Source organism: Melanaphis sacchari, unplaced genomic scaffold (genome assembly GCF_002803265.2).
Source record: "Melanaphis sacchari strain LSU unplaced genomic scaffold, SCAv2.0 Contig247_pilon_pilon, whole genome shotgun sequence".
In the NCBI taxonomy this organism is placed as follows: Eukaryota; Metazoa; Arthropoda; class Insecta; order Hemiptera; family Aphididae; genus Melanaphis; species Melanaphis sacchari.
The window spans coordinates 107806-128873 of record NW_020271122.1 but is presented as its reverse complement, the minus strand read 5'-3'; the positions used below and the strand labels follow the sequence as shown (position 1 = coordinate 128873).

The following is a 21068-nucleotide window of genomic DNA, read 5'->3' as shown; positions in this document are numbered from 1 at the left end:
TATTTTTAAATTATATACTAATATATAAATACATTTTTTTTTACTCATAGCTGTTCAGTGGATCCATATTTGTTTGAAAATTTTAATACGGTGGACGGCGATTTCTTGACCGCTAAATTCAGGGCGTTCAAGTTCCCCGAGTCAACATACGTGCAGTTCAAAGGAACCGTTAACGTCTGTTTAGACAAGTGCAGAGGGGTTAGTACCTTCATTACACTTTATTAATGTATATTGTGTATACATACTATTATAATATACAACATTTATACATATATAAATTAAATAATTACATTATATGACGCATCTTGTTTTAATGAACACAACAGACAAACGACGATGACTTTAATATTGTGTCTATATGTTTATATAAAAATAATGAAGTGCACACCACATTTAACTCCTATACATCATACACCAGTATGTTGTTCAGACGTTAAATAAATATCATTTTAAAAAGATAATTGTGTTTTTGTCGTCCATACTTGTATTATTAAACAAAATTTAATTTAATCGTTTAACACAGTTTTATGAGCCAACAGACATTTAAAAAATGTAAAAATATAAACGGTTTTTTTACTGTACATTATAGTATACTCATAAATTTTAACGAACATTTGGTTAAAAATCGGTAGGTTTCAATTTCTAACGATAATTTACTAATAAATAATAATAGTATTAAAACTAATGTTAAATAAATAAATTAAAAAAAACCAAAAGATATTTTTTATGAGATACAATTTTAAATTTAATTTAATTTTCTTTCTTATTTAGTCAAAATATGAATAAAAATATTTATAGATATGAGAATTACATTCCTGAAAAAATCAAGAAATATTTACAACTATATATTTTACTAATTATTTACATTTAGAGCTAAATATTAAAGAGATGAATTCTATTTCTACTCGATGAATTAATGATAAAAACAGTAAGTAAAAAATATAAATGTTTTCTTAGTTTTGTAATATTTCCGAATTTATCTGACTGGCGCTACCCACTCGAGCTTCCGTATTACCATTGAGTATATACTCAATGGTATTACATTAATAAATGCGTACTGCGTCGTAGGTAAATACATTTAATGATAATATTTAAGTACTAACTACACAGACATTAATTGAATAAAATGTTATATTCAAAATAAATAAAAATTGTAATTTACATTACTTGTAAATATTTCATTAGAACACTAATGACATTACAGTTTGTTAAACAGATATCTCATTAAAAACAAATCACGATCTACGAAGTGCGAATAAACAGTAAAACGCATGTACTTATGTCATTAGACTTTAGTAAGGTACACAAATAAAGTTACAACAAATGTAATTTATCAATTCGCATAATATTTTATCTCGTTAGTATTTAAAAATATATTAGGAGTCTACTCTAAATTAGAACATGTTCTTCTATTATTTTATCTCATTATTTTACAATCAAATAAAATGTAAAATAATAATACACTGTTTTAATACATTTTGACAAATCTAAAGATACTTGTATTATTTTATACTTACTGATTCTGTTTTCTACCATCAAAATAAATCTTAAACTTACAAACTATCTTTAAAATACTGGAATATTTTTTTTTGTCTCGGACAATTCAGTAGACGAATGATTCGTTATACTCAATTGCGTCTGTAAAGAAGTAAAACGAGTTTTTCTAATTTATTTTTGATACTACAAAATATTTAATTAAAAGACTAAAGGAAAAATTAACATAAATTGATTCAAAAACCGTTTAAAATGGTTGAGAAATACGCATGGTTTTATATTTTATTTAATCTAAAGACTTTATATTTTTAATATTAAATTGCTTAGCCCATTTGTTTAGGAAAACGTAAATTGTATTTTTAATTTATTTTAAGTTATGACAATTTTGTAAAAACTTATATTCAGTCTTCGTCTGTTACTCGTCGGTCAAATCGATCATATATATATATATATATTATATTTAAATTATAAACTCATATAACTCATAAGTCTTAATAATATTATAATTAATACAATATTATTTTATTCGTAAAAAATATAAAATTATTTTTATTATTTATAAGAATATGCTTTTATGACCTATTTTGCCCAGCATTTATTTTATATAAAACATTGGTTTTAGGTGGATTGCAGCAACGGTAAAGTGGGCTTCGGAAGAAAGAAGCGAGAAATTAGTGGTATTCCACCAGACCCAAATAAGGTGTTTGAAGTATCTATGACCACTTTCATTAAAGTCGATTACAAGAGTGAAATGGCCCGAGAAAAAGGTAAAAATAACATATTTATGTTCATTAGCCCGTAATCCATAGCAGAAAAGTCGAGTAAATATTTTATTATTAAGTATCATGTATAAAATTTAAAACGTTTTGATAATAAAAAGAAACATTAAATAATAACAATTAATAGGTATTTAACATTTATTCGCATCCTTGGTGTACCATGAATTTATTTGATTATCAATTTATACTTAATATCAGATGATATTAAGAAAATTAAAATATTATAATTTTCTAATTCTGCTGGAATAATTGAAATAAATAAGATAAATAATTAATTTCTTCGATGGTTATAAATATAATAATCAGAAAATGAAAAAAAATCTTGCTTTCAATATTTTAAATTTAAATGATAAAAATTAAATATTAACAACATTTATGACTACCTACTGTGTAATATCAGAACCGTTATAAGTATCAGTTCATATTTAAATTTTTAATATTTTAATTTAGTTTTTTCACTGAGTAGACTATACTTTTAATACAAGACATGTAAGCATTGAACGATAAAATTGCCTATACATCGCCCCTTAAAATTAACGCGTTTACTGATGTCTTTAACAACTAAAAACGTCACTCCAATTAGGTACGATTACAGCAAATAATAATAAAAAAGGATTGTTAATAAACAAAACATTTTATAGCACATAATTATAAGATAAAAAAAAGGAGGAAAAGTAGAAAATCGCTTTGATGTATAGTAAGTGTCTAGTATTCCTCATCACTGTTCAATGTATGTGTTAAATTTGAATTCGTCGATAAATCATTGTAAAACAATTCTGAGCAAAAACTAAACTGATTCTGTCAGTTAGCTTAAATTATTAAGTATATTTGATGATATATATATATTTTTCATATTTTTATTAAAATAATTTATTTTACTATTAATATTACAATTTACAATCGGTTGATTCAATTTTTGTAAAAAAACATTGTGTTTAATTATATTACTTATATTTTTAATCGTTAAAATATTGTAATAGTACATTTATATTATTCACTATATAAATTCATCAAGATTTTATAGATCTAACCTGAACCTGTTTTTGTAATAAACACAATTTTTAAAATTAATTTAAAATATATTATAGAGTTAATTACATGTTTGTTTTTCAAAATATGTACACAATAAAATATTATATTAAAAAAAAGAGACTTTTGTAACTTTGAATGACGTATAATAAAAAATATATTTAAAAATGAAAATCTTATTTTCTCCAATATGTTATTCTCTTTTGGTTTTATAATAAGCGTTGAATTTTTAAAGTCGAATTGGTCGCATAAAGGTGTTATTTACTATCATCGTATTCCGTGTAATATGTCAAGTATTCGGTAATAATGTGTTTTATTATATTATTATATCATTTATATCAACAAGTTGAAAATACTTAACAAGTTCACCACGAGATTTAATAATGTATGGTATTTGTGACTTGAGAAATCGTCATGGCCAAACCATATAAGTAAATAGAGTGAACAAAAATAAAATTCTGATGACTACACGGTCCACACAGAAAGCACCGTGGTAGTAGAATAGAGAACGTCACCAGCCAAATAAATTGTTTGTAAAATTAAGTCCAATAAAACCATGTCAAATATTTCGAAAATATTTTAAATATTTTATATTAGTTTATAATAATATAATATGGTCCGTGCCGTTTACGGTTCAGTGCATTATGTTATCGTCTACAGCCGAAATACGTTACATGCTAATAATAATTGTGTTTACGATTTCACGATCAAATAATACGTCGTCCGTCCTTTTCGCAGTGAAATTGGAAATCGACACGACCGCGGACGAACGGAACCAGACCAACTCCAACTCGCTGGACGTGAGGCCCAAGGGCGGCGCCCGGAACGCCGACGGCACCAACCACATGGGCGTGGACACCGAGGAAATCCGCGAGGAGCTCAAGTACACGCTGCTGGAGACCAACGCCGGCCGCACTCTGATGTCGCACTACGCCGTGGCCACGGTGGCCTTGCTGTTGGTGGCCATCGCGCGCGGCGCGATGATGGACGTCTGAAGAACCAGCCCGTCCGCCCGCCGTCACACACAACTAACCGCTCTAACCTTATTAACTTTTCTTTTCTTTTTTTCGTGATTTATATTATATATTTTATTTTATCTATAATTATTATTATTATTATTATAAGTCATATGATATTTATACTAAACATAATATTATATACAACATCGCCTCTATTACCGCGCTCAAAACAATAACCGTTTGAAGCCTATTCAAAGGACAACAACATTTTTGTGTACTTACATTTTTTTTTTTTTTTATTATTTATTTATTTCCCGCCCCGCCCAGTAAGCTTGTGTGGGTGAGAATTTGTGGAATTTTTAAGAATCTCCTCTACTCCGAGAAAACTAGATTATGTTCTTTCTTTAAATATTCATAAAATATTTTAAATTGTATATATCCTAATAGAAATATGACGTAGCATGTCCGTCATCAATCTTCCGTTTAAACACAACATACTTCAACCGCAGACTTACTAACTATAAATTATTGCACCTCAGCCCATTATCATTGAAAATTTCTCAGAATGCTTCCGATATCATCAAACAATCGTAAAATAATACGTTTTCGAAATAAATTCATAACATGGTGTTTTGAAAAACCATTATATATTATATAGTTACATAATAATTATACAACTTATTATATTATTAAACTTTACTCTTCTAATTAGTTATATTTGAACGGTTATGTTGATGATGAAAAAGGCTTTTTAATAAAAATAAAAAAAATAACGATAACCTAATAAAACAACATCTAATATTTTTTTAAATAAAAAACTCACTCTCCCAAAATAAAAAAATTATATATTTACTACACTATATTTATGTTCTATTGTATACAAAAATTAATTAATTAATTTAAGTTTTTCAAATATAAATATAAATTAAGAATATATTTTAATTAGGCCGTAAAATTTAAAAAATAAATCCTGAATCCACCAAATAAAATAAAAAAAAGTTTTTATGTATGTAAATATAAAATAAAACAAAAAAATTAACTGAGCTTTAATGAAAACATAAAAAATGCCTTTAAAATTAAAAAAGTCAAAAAAATATGAAATAAAATTTACAATTTTATAAACTCTGATTTATAAACCTGATTATACACTTTGAATGCCATGCCTTTCAGATCATAACTAAAAAAAAGTGCAAAATGCTATTTTATCCTAGCCAATAGCCTTGATTATGAATATAATCATCATGAGCTTAAAATATTATTTAGAATAGACTTAATAAATAATCGGCACAAACGGTCGTTGTTTTGGTATTTAGTTTTTAATCATTTAAATAATGTTTATTTTGCTTTATAATTATTTATTATATGATTTGCTCATAAAATAAATTGTGTTCTTATAAACTTGTAGATGAAAATTTTTGTTAACACATTCATTAACCATCATTATTCATTAAACTTTTGTTTTAATACTATGAATAACGTCTCGCATTGTTTATAATTTATCTTAATTAGTAATGAAACTATAATGATTTATTATTAAACTAGAGTAGGCCTTCATAATAAGGTGCATAATATAATATTTAACATATATATTACTTGGATAAATGATTATTCCCCGAAAGTGTGAATTTTTTTCTATGATATTTTATTTATTGCTATCTGAACTAAGTGTATTTTCATTTTTTAATAACTGTGATAATTTTAGTTTTATTATTAATATTAAAACAAAATAACTATGCATTATGATTTATAGAAATATATACGTTTATGTCTAACGTTAATGTGTAATATAATAATAGTTGTAAGGCGGTCATGATTTTTTCAAATGATAAAATCATTCTTTTTGTAATGTAAACAATATAATAAACACGATTAATTTTCTAATCTGTATAATATTAGAATTAGATTAACTAATCAAATATAAAAACACGGTTTCATTAAAAATTTAGTACTTCTAAATTACTAATAACTTGTAACAATTTATTTAATGTTTGCCCTTTTTTACATAGTAACACTTTAAGATTTGAAAATATATATATATTAATATTTTATAAACAAATAGTTAAATATGAGCATCAAATTACTTTTGTCTACCGAATACTACATATTATTATGATTTATATGCCAACAAAATCATGTATAAAAATTCATAATTCATATAATATTAATGTTTAAGTATGATTACTTTGAATTTTATGTTTAAATTTAATGTTATACATTTTTATTTTATAGTTCAGTTATGAATTCTACACTGAAACGACTAAAAGTGTGAAAGTATAGTTATTAACATAATACTTATTGTGATATATTATGGCGTATCAAATATTGAATAGTCTGTAATAAGTGATAAAATCGATAAAGATAACTTATAATTAGTCATTAATAATTTTCATAGTATTGGCTAGTTACTACTTATCACCACATATTTTATCTTAAAAAACGAGATGAAATCTAGCCCGTAAGTCATCTCCGTTTAATTATAAAAACAGTTCGATAATTAATTACCAAACGTTACTCCAGGTTCCAGTGATTCCAGTCAAAGTTATCAACACATTAAAAATCTATAATTTTCCAAATATCATCTCGAAAATCCAATATGCTGTTTGAAACGTCAATGGTGCAGAAAGAAACTTACTCAAATAAGTCTTTAAAATTATAATCATGTTGAGTTCCATCACTGGATGATGTCTCGTTTTATATAATTCATGTGAATACTTATATTTATTATTTACTATTGTGTAATCATATTTGAATATTATGCTTCACTAGCACAGATAATAGCTATTTTTCAAAGAACAAAGTCCCAATATGTCATTAAAATTGCCTATACCGAAACACCTTAAAAAGCTAGCGTATGGCATTGTTCACGATACGGTCTATAATGTTAATATATTTAATATTTATATAACAATAAATTCTAGTTTGATTATTCGGGTTTTTTTTTCAAGTACACAGATTTACAGAAGCTTAAAGTATATAATAATAAATCAGACATATATAATATGATAATATGTATAATAGTGTTAATACGCGAAGTGTAAATCAACAACTAACTGTTCTACTAGCTACTACATAAGTAATAATGTTTTATTATATAAAAACGTGTATTCAGCGTCTGTTGTATTACATACAACGTGAATATTTTACTTATTAGTTATTAACTACACAATATGATATTATAGAGTGTGTTGTTTATAATTCCAAAAACTTTAAATATAGCGAATAGGAAAAAAATTGTTGATTAAAATAAATTGAAAATCTTATTTTACCATTAATTATTACCGATTGGTCAAGTAGGTAATAGATAATCAGATAATGAAGATTGCATTCTAGGAATTTATCATTATCGGTTGACCTTATAAGGCCTCTTTCATGCGAAGCCACCAGAACAGCGCCACCACAAGATATTAATAATTAAATTCGGGGTTTTCACACACGGTGGTACCACCAAGTTGGCCTACGTCATTCGTAGATGTTTGTGCGACCAAACTAATAGCCGGAATTTGAATATCGTATGATGTTAATACAAAAGTCTATATTACGATGTAGAAACATCACAGTCAAGCATTACTTTATATTTTATTTCTTATAGTTATACGCTATTGATTTTACAAATAATGTATATTGGAATATTTTTCTCCTTTTATACTGATCAATTAAATACTGATTTTTTTTTTCGTTTTGAAGTTTGGTTTCGCGGTGTTTTCTGTTCACCGACCTAATATCTCTACATAAAATGAAAAACAATGAGTACGTTATATTATACTCGAATAAATTATTTTAAAATATATATTATATTTTCATATTATTATTACGACTATTATTCAATGGCATTATTGATTATTAAATTATCAGAAGCCAATAACCATACGCGAATACATAAATTCACGGATACATGTGATATAGTAATTCACGGATTTACGTAAATAATATTATAAATTTACTGAAAATTTTAAGCAACGGGTCTTATAAATCGAACCTTGGCTATCTTGTCGTATGCGTTCTACCGTAGATCGCGATCTACCTGCAATTACGGCACGCTTGTCGTATGCGATCTACTACCCAATTTATTTTTACTATCGTGACTTAATGCTAATAAAGATTATCACTCTCTTTTACTGCATGATATAATTTTTGATCGTGTATTTAGTCATTGGCCGACAGTTCTTGGGTTTACACGGTTTTTATTTTAACTTTTCAATATGCTTGCAAAAGAATTTTGTACCACAATTCGAAACGAAGAATCAGCTACTAATTTTTTAATTTCTAAAAATCTTTTGGTAAATGTAGAAACTATATTGTGCGATAAATGTAGTAGTAAAATGAAGTATTACATAAAAAAATAACGCGGAAAAGAAAGGAAATTGTTGAAGGGTGTCAAACCACTCAAAGTATAAGGTAAGATACTATTTAATATTTCATATGTATAATATTAATTACCTACGTATATATATTTAGAAAGAACAATAGTTTTTGGACATACTTATTTGTATATAAAATTAATGCTTGTACCTATCATCTGTGTATGTATATATATATATATATATATGGTGTAATAAAAATAATAATTACTTATATTACTTACAATTAGAATGGTAAAAACGGTAGAGTGCAATCAAACGGTAGAGCGCATACAACAAGATAGCCCGAACCTTTATTTTTTTCATATGAATACGGTGAAAACGTGTACACGTGAAATAACGATCACTAGTAATTACCGATCAGCGAGAATACAACTTTTCTGATTTTGTCAATTTATTTTTCATCCAAGTTTTTTCTTTTCGTTATGAAAAGAACATAATATGTGCGATCAGAAACAGTAAGCTATTTGAAGTTTGAAGTAATATAATATGTTTAATATCTAATTTCCAATTATATAGGTACCTAATATAGATATGTTTAAAAATGTATTTTTTTTCTCAAAATATTATATCGTTTTTTTTGTTTTTGTTTTTAGCTAAAATTCAATTATACCGTTTGCAGTGTAATTCACTAAGCTTGTTCACCCCCTATTTTTTATTTTGTTATTAAGTTATTCAAATTATAATTTTTAAAATTTTTAAGTATATTTCAAGACCACATTTTATTAATTCTTGAGACTTTTTGTATCACTTAAATAGTGTTCTTTAGTGACATAAAATATTGTTTTTTTAAATTCCATTTTTTTTACTATACATTTTTAGTGAATAATTTTTTTTTTTTTTTTGATATCCTAAGTTTAAAATTGGGATTAGCAATTTTACAGTTATTAAAATGTTTTATTTAGGATAATAATTTTAAAAATATTTTATATGCAACAGAAATTTAATATACAATAGTATATATTATTATTAACACTTGGAGCATTTTATGAATTATAAATTATAAAATATATTGTTAGATTTATATAATTAATATAGTTTTCAAATTACTATATTATATGCCCACATGGCCGCATATCTATCAAACTTATTATGAACCGATTATCCTTTGTACATAAATTAAGTTATTCATAAACTACTCGTTCAAAATTTTAATAACAGAAATTAATCTTTATATATTAAAAAGTTTCAAAAATCAGGTTATGAATAACTGCATCATTGATAAAAATTGAAGCTTCATTATCATTTGAATGAAATCATATTTTATTGAACACAGTAAAATAAACGTATTCTATAAAGACTTTAAACCTTTCTTACAAAATTATAGGTACCAATATATGTAAGTTATTTAATACAACTTACTTATTTTTTGTGTAAAATAATAAACGAGGTTAGGTAATTAGTTTAACAACAATAAGAAATCACTATACACATTGAAATTAAGATTAATGTACCTATAGGTACTTTTTTAATTTAATAATCACGTAAGTATAAATTACATTTAAAAAATATTAAAAGTAATCAACAGTTTTCTAAAGATATTAAAAGAAATTACGAACACTTATCGTTCTCACGGGTACGATATAATATTACGTATAATAATATTAATATTTAATAATAATAAGTACATATTGCATAGTCAATTTATTGTTACATTGATGGTTTAAGAGTTAAACTTAATATTTTGCATACGACGATATTCGAAACGATGAATACATGGAAGGCTTGATTTGTCCATAAATATATATATAAATAAATAAATAAATAAATAAATAAATAAATAAATAATAAATTAATTAGTCGTGGCGACCACGCATACAATAATGATTATTATTGATATATTGTCATAATGTTTTTTTTGGAAGTATCTAGTACCCCCCCTCTCACAGGCGTAGCCCAAATTTCGATGTTGTCGACGTGCTTTGTGCTACAAAATTATCGGTTATTGGATTTGGCCCGAATACGCGGCGAGGTGCGCGTCGATGCTGCGGCGGTAATGGCCGTGACCGGACGGCGCCGCCTCGACGACGTGCTCGTGTCCGCCGCTCATCTGCTGCTGCATCATAAGTTTTTTGAGCACCATAATACCGGACAGGAGCAGGGCGATTTTACTCAGCAACAGCGCCTTGCCGGCCATCAGGGCGATGATCTTCAGCGCCATAGGGCCCATGACGCCGGCCATCATCATGCCGGCCATCATCATGGCCTGTTTCATGGCCTTGTCCTTCTTCTTGCGACCTGCCGGGAAACACACGAATCATTAGGTCATGTCGAATTATAATATTACTGACGATATATTGATATCGATGGTACAACGTAAGGCTGGCAATGGTAAATGGACTAAAAAAGTAGGCCCAAATAATGATTTTTAAACATAAAAATATTCAGTATAATGTAAAATATTCATTTATTACTTATAATATTTTCTTAATAAATTTCGTGTCTAATACGAATACAATTTCGTGTCTTCTAATGAACTTTCGGTGTAGAAGATTATTATTCTCGTTTAATTTGTCGTCGTCATCCGTTATCTCGATTACAGTAAAAAAAAAAAACCAAATAAATGAAATAAATACCCTGAAACACCTACTCTCAATAATGAAAAATATGACTTTAAAATTCTAAATTGTTAAAAATGAAGAATAAAAAATTCCTATTTTGATTTAAAAATATATGAAAGGTATATTATATAGTCTTAAGGGTAAGAAGTGTCATCATATAATTTGCTAAGACAATTAAATTTAATTATGTTAATGTTAGAAATGAGCTGCAGTAGGCATTTGAAAAATATTTTGTATTTTATGTTAAAGTTCTTTGTGATTGAGTTTTTTATATTTCGCATGTAAAGCGGTGGTCATACATTAAGCCGCATAGAAAAATAAAATCAAACCGTTTCAACAATGATTTTACAAGCAAACGGTCGTGCCTAGTAAAATTGTAGGATTTTTATCATTTTTTTTTTTTTATTTTAATAATTTTTTGAAAAAAAAAATTGTATGTATGTCTCACGAAATTTTGATTTTTAAATTAACTCAAGAAAATTATAATTCAAAAGTACTTGAAAATGTATGATATAAGTAGGTTTAGTCTGAAAATGTTTACTAGAACTTCTTTGAATAGAGTTTAAAATCTGAGTCCCGCTCGACTTGCATAAAAGTTATCGAAACCTGGCTATTTCATGAAGTATTAGTATTTTTATGAGCTAAGTTTTTGTAATAAAAATGCATCGGTCCGACACCTTTAAAGATTTATTTTATATTTTTTTAAAGTTTTTCAAATACATTTTACAGATAAATCTTTCTACTAGATAATATAAAAAATATAAATAAACATATTATTAAATATTATGTTTTTTACATTACTTGAAAGTTAAAAGTAAAAAAAAAACTAACATTTAATGAAATCATAAAAACATAAAACATAATATCAAATTTCTCTCAGCAGCTCCAATTATATACTCCTACATTTTAATTTTAATACATTTTATAAATTGTTATTACTTATTAGTTATTAGTGTTATTACTGTTTTACCGAGATAATTAGGTCGTACTATCTCGCTTAAGTTTAATAATAGGTCCCATTCACTTTAATGTTTAATGTAATTATATACAAAATTGAAAATGGTGAACAAAAATTTGCAAGCATATCAAAAAACGGAGGTATTTTACACGAGAGTGGCGTTCTTTATCCATAAGGTTCTAATTATATTAATAACGATAATTCAATGAATAATGAATATATTATCGGTGTAGGTATTAGATTCCCAGTAATAGCGAGTGAAATCAAAAAATTAAGTTAATTATAATATTATTTTCGTCGTAATGGCATTTATGATGCGTTTAATTTTCTGGCTAATTAATGATAAATAATAATAAAATAGTCAAAACGGCGAACCAAATATTATTATTATTATTCACTATTAATAGCTGTTAAGACTCTTGGTATTGTAGCCCGTGCTTTTGTCTGTATTTAAAATCGTTTTTCTAAGATTTACGAGTGTGAGCATGAAGAAGGCCCTTACACGCTGAGAAAATAGTTCGCGAGCGGATGCGATTTTAAATCGCCGCAAATGTTCGCCCAAAATTAAGCATGTGCGATCGATCGCGGACGATGCCGGATATTATTCGCTTGCTTTACATAGTGTGTATAGTCTAATTTAATACAAGCTGTTTAATTTTAAACGAACGTTAGCGGCAATTTAAAATCGCGTCCGCGCGTGAACTATTCGTCTAGTGTGTAAAAGTAAAGCCCTTTAAGACTTAAGAATACGCTATACCCGTATTTTGTATCAAAAATAATGTGAGATCGTCGTAGTCCATGAAGAGATTAATCATCGTGGATTCGTAGACCACATACATAAGAAATATTCTGATTCAAAGATGATAATAATTAATTTTTACCGTATTGAGGCGTATATTTTCCTAAAATTATTTGTGAATAAGATTTTTCTCGTATATTATCTTTTGCGAAAAGAATCAGTTTATAATATTTATAATAAATAACAATTTTCAATACGCGTTCAGCTGCCTATTGCCACATAAATACCGTAAAATAAAATCTAATTAATGGAAAATACCTATATAATCCACTATTTAAATTTTACTAAGTAACACTATGCTTTATTGGAATTAAGATATTTATAATTTAAATGTTTAAAATTATATTATTATTCTTTACTACCTACAAAATTATATTTTTTCTTTTAAATTATACACAAATTGTTAGTATTTATTAAACACTTTTATTATGTTTCTATTTTCAGAAATCAATTTCAACAAAGTTAGTAAAAACTATAGCCATTCGAACAGGCAACAGCACATGCAAGTACTTAGAAATGACTTTTGAGTAATAGCAATTGAACATTTTTAAGTGGTTATAATTTAATAAAAATATTATATACAGGGAAATTTGGAGAAATTTTTGGAAAATCGAGAAGTAGTACATCAGATTTTTCGTCGAAATTCACACAATCAAGACCACGTCATGGCAACGTTATGTAAGTAATAAGTATAGAGCTGCAGTTATAACTTATGTTCAATCACAACATATTATTATAAACTTTACCAGAAAATTATTTGAGAAAGTCCATAATAATATGTATTATATATACCTACCATGTTATATTTTATATTATTTATGGAATCCATAGTAATGTATTATGCTATGCGTCGTGTGTTAAAGAATGTTATACGGTTACATTCGTTTTACTTGTTTACCTAAAAAATGCAACATGATCGGGTTTTATGAAATATTGATGTTGTATTATTAACAATTTTTCTTTACAATTTTACAAGTTCAAGACTGACAGAAATATTAAATTGTTTGCTAGGTTAAAAATTGTTTCATATATTAAGACATGTACAAAATAACTAACAAAATTGATATTGTTTACAAATAAAAACTACGAATTATAATTTTGTAGCACAAAAACGGGGTCTTATTAGGTTTCTTATTTGTAAACTATCAATTTTATCAAGTTATTTAATACATTTTAGGAAATATATATTTATTGAAAAAAATTATGACGAATATTTATTATATCATGCATTAATATTTTTAAATAGTGTATTGTTTTTATGTGAAATAATTTTTAACTTGCCAACATTTGAAATTTATTGTCAGTCATAAGCCTGTAAAATTGAGAAGGAAAATTATTAAAAGGACTACACTAATATTTCATGGAGCACAATCGGTAGGAATGTGGCACCGATATTAAATAATAGTGTTTTTAATCGAAATACATGGAAAATCTAATCCGCGTTCCCAGGTAAAACAGATATAGTAAACTTTAAGAATTAAGTATTCAATTGGAAAATTTCCAGTGCAAATCTCAAAAAAAAAATTTGACATGACCTGAATGTGTTACATTTCGTTCAAGTTACTTTGGTGCACACATTTGTTATGTTGTTCGTTTGTAACTCTGTAAGACAGAACAACACGTCGTGTCTGTCATACATGTTTTTTAAATTGTTCAAAACACGATAATTGTATGCTTAAATATTTTAGCGATTAATATCTCTGTGGGAGATCTAAGTTTTCATATTATAAAACAGCTGGTTACATATCGCTTATTCACCTGTAATTCTAAAATCAAAACTTTCAATTATACTTCAAGTTTAAACTCAATACTACTCAGTTAAAAGGTATGTTTCTGTAAATTTTTAAATAGTTTTACACTCAAATTGATGGAATGACGTCAGATTTAGATTACGAATTTAAATTTGACTCAACATAGTATATTGAATAATATATTAGAAGCATCTAAATAAAATTTATCTTATTAAGTGTTTACAGTTATCTAAAATAATGTTTAATTCAAAGTGATTAGCAATTTACCTACTTACAAATAACGTATAATAATGAAACCATGTGTTTATGCATACTTAAAACTTTTTATTTTTAATTTAATCCAAAAATAATTATTTGTGGAAGTGTTTTTAAAATTCAACCAAATCAAAATTGTTTAGAAACTTTCTTTAGTCACTGATTACTATCTGAACAACTTCATATACCGTGACCCAGCAAACGCTCCGCGTCCTTAGGTGACGTTCTATACTACGAGCGTGCGATACAGAGCGAAAAGGTAAATAACCAACAATCGTTATCATGGTTTGAAATCACATACACAATACAACGACTGAGATTATTGTTGAGAGGTTATTTTTCTATGATTGGACTAGTGATTCTAAAGGAGAATTTGTTCACAAGAATATTCTCGGTAATAATAATTTACTCGGGCAATTTTAATTTTTTTATTTTACCAATTTCAATTATTTAACAATAAAGTAAGTATCATGCATGTGTTATCATTTTTATTTTAAACAATTATATTATACTTTTCACGATTCACGTATTTTTGTTTTAATTAATACATGTAGGCAATACTAAGGCAGTAAGACTAGAAAGTTATAATCAAGTAGTATAACAAATATTTGTTCATATTCATTAAAAGTTATTTATCAAAATTTAGAACTTAATGTATTATGACTTAATAATGAGTTATTAGCTTATGACTTAGTGCAATCCAAATATATTCACAATTTTTAAGAATAGAATACGTTATGATAAGCGTTTAAGATGGTTAATCCTTTTTCGAGTCTTGAAAAAATGAAAATTACCGAATATTTTCCATTTTTGAGACGTTGAATACTAAGCAGTTCTCTTTGTTATACAAACGTACAAGTTTTAACTTTAGATTTTTTTTTTAATTTTAATATTTTAAAGTGATTTATGAATAATTTTAATTTGTCAATTATTTCACTCGTTATTTTGAAATTTATTTTGGGACAATTTAAAAAATGGCGTGAAACTTTAACAATTTATAATATTTAGTACGGTTTTGTAAAAAGGTGTGCGAATGGGTACCTTTATCGTTCAGATTTTTAATGGTTTGTGAAATTTTCAATATTTATACATTAACACTGCGGCACGTAAGATCATGCTATTATTAAATTGCGGTATAAAGGGTAATTTTGTATACCTACTTCGCTATAGGATGAGCATATGTTCCGTTTAAAACAATAAAGTCTCATCTTTTTCGAATCACGTCCCATTGTCCCGATAAACTTCGAACGGGATGCATTTTTTTCGGTTTTAATCCAACTATACCCGAGCGTATCGCATGGCGATTTATGTGAAATAAAAAGACTGTATAAATACACACGATAAATAAAAAAAATAATATTTTTGGTTTTATATCGCATTATTGAATCCAAAGCTTAATATTTTATAAACAACAGTTTTTGTATAACGAGCTAAGAGCTTTAAGTGCCGAGAACAGTATAGTCTACTACAATAAGAATCAAATAGTTGCATATTGTGCTGCTACAGTGTAATTATGAAGCCGTGCGACCTTTTCAATTACACATTTTATAAATTGTAATTATAAAAACTATTAATAATCCAACCACAATCAGCTCATCGGGGACTTTGCCATACCAACTCTACCCGGAAATCCGACCAGACGACTCAAGTGGAACTGGTGCCGAGATTTAAAAATTGTATAAATTGTAAATGTTAATGTCTATATATATATATACTATAGGTGTCTCTAATGTGAGATTTCCTACCATTAGTTCTTAGTTTTTTTAATTTTTACCATAATTATTACGTCTTAATGTACACCTGTATAGATTGAAATATCCCAAAATAAAGTCATATTTTTAAGAAAAAAAAAAAAACTATTAAACACATCTTTTTGGCGCGTCTCAAGTCTTAAAAGAGCCGTTTGCCGAAAAATGTACAGCCAAAATACCCTATCGACATGGAGGACGCGTAAAATGTATAATTGTCGAAACAAGAGGAAGCGCCGCGATCGCTGTGGCCAAGAGAATCGCTAAATAATCGGTTTGGGTCAACCAGCAGTAATATCGCAGCGATACGATGTAGGTGGTAACCATTACCGAGTTAATCTATATATATATATATATATATCAAACGATGACGCTCACCTTCTTGGCCGGCTCCGTCCAGCACGATGGTCCTGGTGGACATGAGCCTGTCCATGCGGCTGGCGAGCATGTCGTCCAGCAGGGCGTTCTTGGCGTCCGCGTCCGGGGCCGCGTCCAGGGCGGCGCGGTCGGCCCGTTCGGCCTGCGGGTCGACGGTCTGCAGCGACTTGCCGGCCCGGGCGGCGAGCGTCACGCCGTCCGCGAGGGTCACGGCGGTCTTGCCGAGGGCCCGGTCCAGTGCCGTCAGCGCTTTGGACTTGAGGCACACCGTGGCCGGTGCGGCCGTGTCGCCGTCGTCGAAGAAACAGTCGTCCAGCACCGACCACAGGACCGCGCCGTATCCCGTCGAGCTAGCGCCGCCGTCCTCTTGCCGTTGCTGTTGTGGCGGCGGCGGCACGGAAGCGGTGGCTATAACGGCCCAGGCGACGCAAACGAACGGCAGAGCGAACACGTAGCGAGTGGACGACATGACAATGTTTTAGTGTTTGAGCGGCGGTCGGTGCAGTGTTGACGTAAGCGTGGCACGGCGGCGGTTGTCTCGTTGCGGCCGTCGTCGGTGCGGATGTGATGGTACGGACGTGGTCGCCGGGCGCTATATATACGAGGCGGCCGCGGTCGGGACCAGGACACCGTGAAAATAATGGCGGACAGACGATAGTTTCACCCGAGGCGGCCGAGACTTATTCGGCGGCGGCGGCGGAGACGACGGTCGTTTTCCCAGCGCACTCGGCCCGCATAGGTACCATGTTTCGCTATTAACTTCATCATGATAATATATTATCATACTCTCTAATATTATTATATAATTATCATTGTTAATATTGTACGCGAAAAACGTGCGCACGCCGTTCCAGTGCGATCCGTTTGACGCGTTATACGCTCGTTTTGCCGGCGAATCATTATTAATATCATTATCTCGGTCCGCGTTTTAATGTTTTTTTTTTTTTTTTTTTTTTTTTAATTGCATTTTTCTTTCTATAAAATCTGTTTCCGCGGATGTCGCGTGCCGCCGGTAAGCTCCGTTATGCCTACTGTTGTTGTACGCGGCAATAACGCGTTGCGTTTTATTTTTGAAATTTTTGGTAGGTATATATTTCACGCGCGACCGACCGATACGTTTTCGCGAGAGAAATACTAGTACCCACACGCACTTCTGACAGGCGTACCTATACACTTGCAGCGTCTCGGGATATATTTGATGCGAGTAAGTCGCGTCCGGAGGATCAAAAACGAGCCTCATCGACCGCTCGCCACCCATTATGCGTTTAGTTTTTATATGTATGTTGTCCTGCAGTTCCGCACCGAAAAACGATCATATTTCGAATGCTCTCTCGTCGCTAACACTAGAATAGTAATATACGGTAGGGCGCGTGTTATCCGTCTTCTTGCACTGTGCAAGGTTGCACAACGCTATAAATGTATATTCAATTGATTCAGCTATTTTAGGACTTGACATTTTAGTACGTTCTAATCAACCTGATCTATTTTACCTGCATGTAGGTACACTCGCAATTTCTCATTAAAAAAAGTTTGATATATTATTATGTTAAATTTAATAAGTATACCTAAATCAGATACTATGTTTATAGTTTCGTATAATACGAAAACATATCAATATATTTATATAATAGGCTTTAAATTATAATTTAAAATTTAAACCAATCACTTTTTTTATTTTTTTATCACTATACGTTTTAACGTTTCCCGTATGTAAATACATAATTACTTGTAATTTCGTTAGGCGATTTCGTTTAAAGTATTTTAACAATAATAAATGCATATATCCAATATCACATTATTTTGCTCAGAAATGAGTTCCTATAACCAGCATTCGGTATCACCCTTTACACGATAATTCATCTATTTACAATCCGGGCAAGCGTGCTTTAAAATAACAATAATGATGTATTGAGTTTTTCTTACAATTTTCATAATTAACACCCAAGCAATATGTCTATTTCATTTTTAAGTGTTTAAAGAATAAACAGAAGTGGATCTCATCGTGATTAAGTTCTTCATATATATCTCACGGCGTAAGTATCTTTAACAAGTAACATCGACAAGAGCCCGGGGCAAAGGTAAAGCCAATTATTTTAAATTTGAAAGTAATAAGTCGACAAATTATCGAATTTAAAAAAACGGATACGATTGGAGCTCATTATAATTAATTAAGATAAAATTAGGTTTTATTAAGATTAAGTGATTGTACAAGATCAAATTTAAAAGTATATCTTGAGACTTTCGATTATAGTTTAAATTAAGAATAAGTAATATAATTTTTAGTCATTCAAATAAAATTTAATTTTTAGAGTTCCGTAAAAAAACGTTTTGAGAATTCTTATATTAAATATTCAAGCCTTCCTAAGCTGTGAAAATTAAAAAATTCTATACATTGTTAGTTGTAAAATGATTTGCATATTTTCGTGGTTTTGACAACATTTTAACTTCTAACATTTATACAAAATTCATGCCGTATTTTTAATATTTTTAAATTTTTAAAGGTAATTTTAGAAGGATTTTTATTAAATTTTCAAGTTTTTAAAAGAGCTTTAAATCCTTTAGCAACATTAATTTAAAAAAAACTAAAATTATTTGTCATTGTTACTATTTCAAAATTTCCAATGCCTATAAATAACTTAAAATTAGTTTAAATATTTTAACATTTATTTGCCTATAAAAATTAATAGTTCAAGTATCTAATAGTAAAATGTTTTAAGTACCTATAATTAATATTTTTTGAATAACAACAAAATAAAATATCTTAGAAGTAGAAACTATTTCTAGAAACTTAAAATTTTCACCAAGTATTTATACTATAATTTTATGTATGTATATGGTTTAATTTTCAAAATATTTTGACTGTTTAAACGATTGAAATGCATAATGTTTAAGTTTTTTTAATGTCAATAGAAATTTTTTTAATCGATCAAAATATTTAAAAACTTTATTAATAGAAATAAAAAAAAGTTTAACATGAATTTGCAAAAAATATTTTAAGCATTTGAAGTTATAATTTTAACAAATTTCATAAAAATTGCGAATATAAGTAAATATTTTGTCGATAAAAATTCGTATAATTTTAATATTGATACCCAAGTTTTAAAAATGTAATACAAAATGTATTATAATTACGTTTTTTACCTATATTAAAAAAAAAAAAAATAAATAGGTTGAGCAATTAATATTCTCAGCAATTCATTTTTCAATATATTTATATTTATTTAGTAGATATAAATAACAATTATTTTATATCTTTATGAGATAAAACTTAAGTTCAAAATCCAATAATATTATACTATATTATTTTGTAAATTAAATTTGAAAATGTTAAAAATTGAGTATAATTATAAAATTTTTATTAGGAGTTTACACTTTTAATACATATTATTAAAATGACTTTTTTTTTATATATTTTTCAATGTAATTAACAGTATTGTGAGTAATAACATTTTATGGCCAGGTATTGAGTTATGCTATTATGGTGTCTTATAGTAAACAATATGGTTTAAGACTTGATATTTTATTTTGAACATGATTTAGTTTATGAATCCATTATCACGATTATATACATTAAGTGATTGTCAGTTATAATTTTAAAAACTTATTGAATTAATTTCTTTTGTAAGTTAAATATATTTTTGAAATTTGTGTGACATTTTAAAAAAGAAGGGGGGAATAAAAAAAAATCTCAAATTTTAGCTTAAAAAAGTGTAATGTAATTTCAATATATAATTATAAATATGCTATTATTTTTATAATTAATATTTGTGTCTATATATTATAGTTAATTAAAATATATTTTAATAAATTTAGAAAAAAAAAATAGAAAATAAAATACATTTATTAATAAATTAAATTATTAGTTAATATTATTTATTCAAATTTCAAGGGGGTAAGCACCCTGTCTTCCCACCAGTATAGGTGCCTATGAACTTCTTTCAAAATTTATTGATTTTCGGATAAAATTACAGATAATAGCTAATTATAACATAATATCAC

General features: G+C 28.0%; 2 protein-coding genes across 2 annotated transcripts in view; one reads left to right on the top strand and one right to left on the bottom strand.

The window, feature by feature from the left end:
- LOC112594913 overlaps positions 1-5085 on the top strand; it is a 58321-nt gene extending 53236 nt beyond the window's left edge. The window contains exons 6-8 of the mRNA XM_025339930.1: positions 51-198; positions 2117-2261; positions 4041-5085. Coding sequence (XP_025195715.1) covers positions 51-198; positions 2117-2261; positions 4041-4297 — 550 coding nt within the window. The 3' untranslated portion in view covers positions 4298-5085. The remainder of the gene's footprint in view (positions 1-50; positions 199-2116; positions 2262-4040) is intronic.
- Positions 5086-10107: 5022 nt separating this feature from the next.
- LOC112594909 lies at positions 10108-17622 on the bottom strand. The gene is made up of 2 exons (XM_025339923.1): positions 17070-17622; positions 10108-10857 (listed from the first exon to the last, which is right to left on the bottom strand). The coding sequence occupies exons 1-2, from the start codon at positions 17536-17538 to the stop codon at positions 10562-10564; spliced, it is 765 nt and encodes a 254-aa protein (XP_025195708.1). The 5' UTR covers positions 17539-17622; the 3' UTR covers positions 10108-10561.
- Between the last annotated feature and the right edge of the window lie 3446 nt (positions 17623-21068).